The sequence below is a fragment of the Parasteatoda tepidariorum genome, chromosome 9 (genome assembly GCF_043381705.1).
Source record: "Parasteatoda tepidariorum isolate YZ-2023 chromosome 9, CAS_Ptep_4.0, whole genome shotgun sequence".
NCBI classification, from domain to species: Eukaryota; Metazoa; Arthropoda; class Arachnida; order Araneae; family Theridiidae; genus Parasteatoda; species Parasteatoda tepidariorum.
The window spans coordinates 37346229-37355535 of record NC_092212.1 but is presented as its reverse complement, the minus strand read 5'-3'; the positions used below and the strand labels follow the sequence as shown (position 1 = coordinate 37355535).

General features: G+C 31.7%; 1 protein-coding gene across 8 annotated transcripts in view; it reads right to left on the bottom strand.

The window, feature by feature from the left end:
• Positions 1–967: 967 nt before the first annotated feature.
• Positions 968–9307, bottom strand: part of LOC107455365 (Adenylate cyclase 3) — a 269291-nt gene continuing 260951 nt past the window's right edge. For all 8 annotated transcript variants that reach the window (XM_043047156.2, XM_043047153.2, XM_043047158.2 and 5 more), the window contains 2 exons: positions 8305–8429; positions 968–8217 (listed from right to left, as the gene is read on the bottom strand). In XM_043047156.2, the coding sequence (XP_042903090.1) occupies positions 8041–8217; positions 8305–8429 (302 nt within the window). In that variant the 3' untranslated portion in view covers positions 968–8040. The remainder of the gene's footprint in view (positions 8218–8304; positions 8430–9307) is intronic.

The following is a 9307-nucleotide window of genomic DNA, read 5'->3' as shown; positions in this document are numbered from 1 at the left end:
CACCCATATGACACTGGACTTTTTTCAGAAGATATTACATTATGTTCTTAAACTTAAAATATCAAATCAAAATTTAACTAAACAATGTTGTCGAAATAAAAAGTCAAAATTGTCTAGCTGTCTAAATTAGGGAAATAATAGTGCTTTAATTTATTTTAGTAGTTTCAGAAAATTATGAACACCCCCCTTGGAAAAATTCTGCGTACGCCTCTGACTGACCCCCATGCTGTTGCTGTGAATGGTGATACTGTGAAATCGTTTCGTAGTATTGATAGGTTAGCAACGCCATCTGTTCAGCAATTTTGTAACTAGCTTAAAAACTTGGTGATACTGGACAGGGTGCGTAGCGTTTTTAAAAAGTGCTTATTTTCGACTTAATGATGAAAGCGCCGATCATTTTATGAAATACTTGCGGGTTCGAATACTGAGCTGGATTCGGTGGGAAGGATTCATGCATTCTCATGAGCAACTCTGCTACATTTTGCAAGAGAGATAAACTTTTTGAATAATAGTTAAATTATTTATAATTTTGAATAAATTTTTTTACATAAATGTGTTAAGGAATTACAAATTTAAAAAATATAATGATTCACTCAATATTGAATGTATTTAAAATTGTGCATAAATTGTTTTTATGGTGGCTAATATAATCACGTAAAGAATTATTTGTCAGAAACTAGTTATTTTATCATGAACATGTAACCTAGAAAACTATTTTGCATTTTGTTAATATATGAAGAACTTTCAACAATATGAAGGAAAAAAAAATTATTAGTTCGCATATCCTAATTATAATATTTTTTGAAGTGCTTAAAAATATTTTTCAGTGCTTAAAAGGTGCTTATTTTTTGTTGAAAAATTTGGCACCCTGCTTGATTACTAAGCAGAACAACACTTTTCTATCTAATTTTTAAAACATTGGTATATAATGCAACAATAAACTTCGATGTAAAGAAACAAGAATAGACATGGTTAAAAATTGACATTTTATTGTTTCTTTTATAATATACAATTTGTTAATTTTCACACCAAAGTAAAAAGAAAATCACATTCATCAAGCCTTCACTCATTAATCTTCAAAGCATATAAGCAATATCGAACAAAAAGCTTTAAATTTTCTTTCACAAACAACCAAATCAAATTTTTTTATAACCCTAATCCATTCTCTCAACTTGTTTTCCTTTTCTTATTGACTAGACATTTGTATCAAAATACTTTTTGATAAACTTTCACAGTTTTTCACTGGCTCGCAACAGTTCTTTATACTTTGTGAAAATTTTTTATTATTTATACTAGTGGATTGTCAGGCACATGTTTCAGTAAGCCAACCCATGAGACGGTCTCTAATTAAAACTAGGGTTTGTTTTTATGTGTAGCTTCGAGAAAGAATAGAAAGGATCACAGTGTAAATATGTGATGCATATTGTGCATAGTTACAACTCATATATTGCTATATTTCGTTCATATAGGATTGATACCGAAACCAAACAAAAAAGCTATAAGGATTACGTAAAGCGCATGCAGATTCTTCCGTAATCATTGTTGTATTTAAATAGTGATGAATCCTAGACTACATGAAATGAAGCATTATGAACACTGAGGGTAGTAAGTAAGTATTTAAGTAAGGTAAACACAAAAACGCTATCAAAATCTGAAGAATCACTAACAAGGAAGGCGAGATTTAAAATATCAAACCTGTTTGATTGCCGTTTGAAAATAAGAGATGGGGAAATGCTAGTATTAGAATTATCTGAGCATTTCATCTGCAATTAAACAGATTTTGATTTTTTTAATTCTTCTTTCCTTGAGAATGGTTCTCCAAATTTTAATGTTTTTTTTTTCTTTGCTAAAAACATATTGTGATCTCTAATGTGTTTTGTCTCTTTTGTTGTTTTTATTGATGATAAAAATTCTAATATACATATATGCGGTATTTGCGAAACACTAAATTAATTAAACCAAATAGAGTTCATTTAACTTTTTATCACTTGTTTGAAAAGTTTTAGTGTTAGAGCTTCAACAACTTTTTCCAGCACTATGGAAACGTTGTTTTGTTCGCTACGCTAATTAATATAACTAATATAAAAAGTTTGACTGTTGACGTTGTTAATTTTGAGAAAATATCATATGGGTATCAACAATACAAACAAACTAATCGAATAAAGCATTTATTTGTATGAGGAACATTGAAAAAATTCTTCATTTGTTTCAAATTTTATATGATTCTATTTCTATTAATTCTAATCGTTAGTTTTCGAATAACTTAGTGATGAGAGTTTTGATATTTATACTTGGTGTAAGAGAGTATGATTGCTGGTTTGTTTACTTTCGGTATCAATTCGATTTGAAAACAATGTAATTAATAAAAATCAAGCAAGCTAACTACCCAGATAGCGTGTTAGCCTTATACAATTCCTGTTACTTTTATTAAACACACATACTTTTCCTTGCATTTGCAAATGGCTGCGTAACAGACAAATTTTCTTGAGTTAACTTATTGCAGAAGCATCAGCTTGTAACGTTTTTACAAATTTGATGAACGTTTTACGAGACTTGCAAATGTTTTGCTACTTATCTGTAGCAGTGTTGTAGCAATTTTCCTTTTGCAATTTCTTAGTTCAGTTCACAGCTCATACAGTTGCACATTTTCAAAAAATCTAGTTTCCAGTCAAGTTTATTTTGCCCTTTTCTTGTTTTAAACATAATTTATTTTGTTGGGCATTTTAGTCTTTGACAGGTTCTTTCAGCAACATTCGTATTGCATTCAAATGTCATAGCTGATCATTTCGCTCATAAAGTCATAACACATTATTGTTTCACACTAGGTTTGCTATCTGGGTAATGTTTGATCATAAGAAAATTATATTTATTGCTTCTAACAAATTGTAATAGACATGGATAAATTTAACAGGGATGCAAGCTGCACCAGTAAATATAAAGAGTGGCAACTATTTTATTATGATTGTGAAAATTTGAATTATGACCAATAGTTTATTTTTAAAGCCGCAGACGATCATACTTAAAGCTAATTATATATTCTGAACCATTCAGTAGGTTTTAGTAGTTACTAATATGTTATTTCACTAGATAAGAAAAAAATTATGTAGTCTTGCTACCACTCTTTACGTTTTTGGGCGCAGCTAGCAACACTGAATGTAAGTACAATATTGCATTTAAAAGCGATATTTTGAAAAAGAATTGAAACAAAAATGTTTAAAGTAAGCTGCACTGTTTTGATAGTAATTCGTAGTATATAAATTTTTCAACTGCTCTCTTGCTTCTAAATTTAAAAATTTTAAAGGCAAACTTTATAATGATTGTAGATAAAAAGTTGAAACTGTAAAATTCAAGCTCGGTCAGGTTAGCAGATGCTAGTTTCCTAAACAGCCTAGATATATTTTTATTTTTTGGCCCCAATAATGGTGAAAATATTTGATTTTTAAAATAAGGGTTGCTTAGGTAACTGGGCATATTTTTGCATCAATAGAGAAATGTTCAGAATTATGGACGAAATATAATTAACAAGTTAATTCTCAGACTCTGTTGATAACGAAAAACAAAATTCCTTTTATGATAAACCTGATGTTATCACTACTGGAAAACTCTGTGAAAAAAGGTTTAAAGTAAGATTTTTGAAAAAAAACTGTGGCTTCTGGTGGAAAGTTCTTATTTAATTACGCATTATATATTTAGTTTGTCAAGTCTTTAAATTACGCAAATGTCTAAGCATGAAGGTACTAACAATCTTTAGGTGTTTTTGGAGAGTAAGAAAGCTCTAAGTATATGTGGTAACAACTAGTCGAAAAGTAAACTTAGAAAGTTTTTCTTTTGGCGGCAAATTGACTCGCCAAGAGTACAAATGCTATTGCGATAACATTTTAAATGAGTGTTAGGAATTTATCCAGAATCTCATAAAGTAGACTGACGGTTTTTAAAAATTTATAACAGGAAAATAGTCTATGTGAAAAGTACAATTTTTTCAGCAAATTTCTATTTCTGAGCATAAATGTTTTTTTCACAGGCGGTTTCAAAAATTTAGAACAGAAAAAAAGTCAAGGTGAAAAATACGATTCTTGTAACGAATTTATGTGACAGGTCATAAATGTTTACTTCCAAAAATCATGATTTTAGTTCAAAAATGCTTCGGCAGATGGCGCTGGAACTACATTCTACAGCTTTCTTCCCTTGCGTTTTGATGCATGAAAATTTCGTTCTCAGATTATGAAATATGATTATGTCTGATGAACATTTCAAAAATATCGTACTTTTATTGAAAGAGTTCGAAAAAATTGCTACGAGATTTTTAGTTGTTTTTCTCCACCACCAAAAATTTACTACTTGCATAGCCATATGTTGAAAAGTTTTGTATTAAAAGCAGGAAATGATTATAAATTTATGCCTAGTCATATTTGTTGCAAGAAATTTTATTTAAACCTGAATTTAAATTTTTTTAATATAAATCTTTAAAATTCATCAGTATAAATTTAGACACTCTGTAGATTTGGCCAATTGAAAGAATTAAAATGCATTACTTATTTTTTAATTCTTGCTCACAAAAATAAAAAGCAATGCATAGCATTTAGTTTCTCTCGTTAAAGTATAAACTTTAAATATTTTATTAAAACTCAATAGAACTTTCAACTTTTCAAATGTGTATTATTAATGAATCTGCTTAGTCAGAGAATTAACCTGTTAAAAATTTAAACATTTTTTAAAAGTTTATTTTTAATTTCCGGATTCAGAGGAACTTCTTATAGATAACAAATTAATTAAATCAGTTACCACTTATATTGAAAAGAATAATGTATTTATTTTGCTCTAAAATTTTTACAGTGGGTTCAAAAATTAAAATGCTAATATTTTTAAGTTCAGAGAGATAACGAAACATTAATTTTCAGCCATAATCTCTTAGGGAGATGACTAAGTGCATGAGTGTAAAAGATTTACCTAATATTTTGTATCTAATTCGTACTTCCTTTTTACATTACTTATAGTTAATATAATATTTAATAAATTATTAATTAAAGTTAAAGTAACATGATTTTTATTATAATTTAATGGCACTGAACTTATAATTAGCACTGAATACAGTATTATGCATACATTAAAGCATTATTTTAAATGTAAACCATTAAAAAACTAAATATTTGTTATGCAGTTCTAAAATAATCATCATACAATAAAAATTATTATTCTAAAAATAGGAAAGAATTAATGCCATAATACAAAATCATTGAAAAAGAATGCCGTGTTTATGCGACGCTTCCTATAACTGAAAGTCTCCACACGGTTTTTTATAGGTAGTCCGATCAGACCACTATGAAGGATATCCACTTACCGAACGAGTAATTTAATACAGAATATAGTTAAAATAAGAAAGTTGTAGCAAATATATGACTAAAAATTTATTTTATCGATGAATATTATTGGTTTGCCTTATTCACTTGTCAACCACTACAGATTCAATTCTCAAATATATAAGATAAATTTCTCTCAATTACTTTTGTAAAAGGGTTCATGCGCACAACTGGTTCACTTTTTAAACAGTCTGCGCGGACTACTTATAGAAGACCGTGTGGAGGCTTCTTGATGTAGGAGATGATGGTTTATGTCACCTTATTAAAATTAATTTTCAAACGTTGGGAAATAATCTGCTGAAATGTAATGAAAGAATGTGTTTTATTTGCTTACTGTTTTATTTGCTTACTTCTCGCAATTTTTCCTATATGTGCATGACGCAATAAATGCGAGGTCTCTCAATGCGATATGGCCCTATTTTGTGGCCTACACGAAGCCCCAATCTAACGTTTCCGGCTCTTTTCTTTTCGGGGATACAATTCTTGAAGCATAGACGTCAACCCTTAACCTTATCGAACCTAGCAAATTTTGACCGAAAATTTTAGACAGGCAGCAGATCAGCCGCTGGAACCGTAGATCGTAAATTCCCCGGTAAACAGATATACTCGAACGCCATATTCTTTTTTAAAAAAAATAGTGGTTGCTAAAAAACGGTGGATCTTTAGAAGCAAAATAAAAAAAAATAGTGGTTGCTAAAAAACGGTGGATCTTTAGAAACTAAACAGATTTACCTTTTTTAATGGTTTGCAATATTTTTGGAATAAGCGTTGCAGACGGTCAACACTGCTCCGGAACTGACTAAAACTCACTTAGCGGAGCGACAGCCAATGAAAGGCCAAGGCTTACTGTTCCTATCACAGTTTTCTTGACCTTGGGCTCTGAGGTGCAAATGCAGATGTTCCGGTCGGGTGGTTAGCTGAAATCAGAACCCCCAGTATTTAGTCCCTAAGCATGCTTGGTACTCATTTTATAGACCCACTGAAGGAATGAAAGGCTGAGTCAACCTTGCCCGATACGAAGCCCAAACCTGTGACACGGAAACGCTACCATCCATCCAGCCACCGGGCGTAGCTCCGGAGCTGAGCTAAAATGGTAAAGTATAAATTAACTTCCACTTAAAAAATTAAAATAATAATCCAGAAAAAAAATCTCAAGTTGACATGTATGTTGATGTCAGCAGCCTAAAAAATCGAATCATAACTGCAACCGAAACTGTATGTCCATAGATGTTTACGAAACCTGGCAGACAAAGAATACCGGCTTGATGTAAGCAACTATAGAGCATATTCAAACGTCATGAAATAGGTATAAAATTTTATATTTCCCCTGATGTATATGATACCAAGTTTATATTACACTTCTTAATACTTTGCACTCGATAGTTGCCTCTCGGGTACCAATGTTACCCATGAATTACCTACCACTCTAAATGTAAAATTTTTTTATATGTTAATGTTTAGTTACCACTTTATTTAGAAGTCTCCAGGTATTTTATGTTATGTGTGTAAATGATGAGTTTAGTCTTGTAAGCTTTTAGTGGTTGTATCAGTTTTTTAACCATTGATAGGACTTCAAGTGCAATGGGTTAATTAATTTTCATAACATGATTTTGCGAATTTGGCATTCTTTTTCGATGATTACGATTTTATAAAACGCTCAGTTACCATTAATAAAGTTGTCTTAAGCAACAAACAAGTATTTTTTTTAAGATGCACTGTAATGCATTATATCGTGGCCTAGTTTGTTAAGTGAAATTCATTTGGCTGCAAAAAGCATTTATTTTAAGGAGGAAAGAAAAATTCCCAAAGGAAAAAGTGACATTTTTGCGTTGGCTACTCGTTTTGTTTCCAGTTGCACATTTGAGTTTTTTTTTTTATCTCGGTTAACGGCTTTACATTTTTCTTTACGGTAGCCTTTCAACTTATTGTGAGAGTCCATCATTGGCTCCATTTGAATCGACTCCAATTATAATGTCATTTCCATATCTTTGCCTTCTAATGATGCTTTAAGCGGACTACATTAATTTGGGCTGCTTTAAGAGGATTTGCACAGTGCGGACGAGAACTCTATAATATAGTTTATATGCGGCGTCTTTTAAACACTGAAAGCACAACAAACGCTCCAAGGACATAGTGGAGGGCATTTTAACCAGCGTCAGCATGTCAGGACATGTACTTAGAGCTATTTTGATATGATTCTTGCTAAAAATGTGAGCAATTCTTAAATTATTCGTGAGTAAGGATTATATGAACCTTTCACTGTATTGCATCTGTCTTGGGCTTTCTTAGTAATACGAAACACTTCTGTGTTGCTGGGCTTAAAGCACTGGGTTTCTACCCAGTTGATTAATGTAATATCAACATATTTTTAAGTCCAATTCGTATGGTTATATGTACATTAAAGTTACACAAACATCACGTGTACAACGTTGTGCCGCTTGGGCCTTAATAGCATTTTCTACTTATTTGTAAACATATGATGTGCTTGTTGTTTCTTCGGTCAAGTTAGTTTCAATACTGTGCTTTTTTTTAAATTTCAGATGTGATTTTTATTTATCTGATCTACTACTTCTGGAATCAGTTGTTGTCTGAGAAATTTTTTTTCTAAGTTGTGCGTGTCAGGGATCCAGCACAATTCATTTTTACTAATCAGTGCAAATAGGTTTTTTTAAGTTTTTATTTTTTAGCTTGAGGATTGTGTTTTTTGGACTACTGGTTTGACTGGGGACTTATTAAGGTCAGACTTCCTTCCCAAAAGGTAATACGTCATGAGATTTCCTTTGCCCTTTACGGCAACCATCCCTCTTTGTTCAAAAACGTAATCAAATTCTTCCAGGATCCGTGCTGTTTCTTCCACAACCTGAAAAATTAAATTGTTATTCATCTAGTTGCATGGTCTTAAGTAATTAAATAAAATCGATTTGAAACCTGGAAAGTGTTTTATTACCTGTATAAATCCTGCTTTTCCAGTAGACTCCATTCTTGAGGCGACGTTAACAGTATTTCCCCACATATCATAGTGAGGTTTCCTAGCTCCAATTACACCAGCTGTGATTGGTCCTTGATTAATTCCTACAAAAAACAATAACGATTCACTCAAAATATTCATCATTATCACTTTTAATGACGTACAGAGGGCTGAAAGCGAAAAGAAAAAGAAATGGACAATCCTGAATAACTTATAATCTGAAAATCGAATCATTACGTTCTAAGACTCAATCCTAATGGTTCGAGGAGGTAACCTTAAATATGCTATTTAATTAGTGCTAACGATATTTTAAGTTACGAAATCAAACACGACAACGTACTTTTTCCGATTAAACATGTCTTTTCTTTTTCTCTCAACAGTTTAGGACTTTTGACCCCCAAAATATAGGGGGTAGCCGCAATGGTCTCAATAGTTCCAAAGTTTGGACCTCTTAATGCTAATTTTACTTCCCGCGTATTTCGCTATATCTCGAGAACTTATTGAGTGAATTAAAAAAAAAAAATTTATACACAATTATAAAATTCGTTTATCCAAAGATCTTTCCATGCAAAAAATAACTTTCAGTAAATATTTTTTTTAATTATTTTATTTAACGATGGTCGAAAAAATTTTACCACCAACTTTTTGCGTCATTTCAGAGAATGTTGTTGTTGTTGCTAATTCCCATCTGGTCAGACGGGGTCAGACCAGATCAATAAATCCGTTGACATTAAGAAAATCCGAAACCAGAATGGGAGAGGAATGAATGTCGTTCCAGTCCAGCCCTAAACAGTTCAAGATGTGCTCAGGTGATGCCTGGTTTTGTTGGCATTTAGGGCAAAGAGGAAAGATCTTTTGATTAGCAGAAAATGTGAGACTTTTCAGGTGTCCACTGGCCAGTCGGGATAAGCAAGTGTTGGTTTGCCTGTCACCAGGAAGAGATAGAGAGAGTCCTGGTCTTTTTGCTTTATACCAGTAGTGA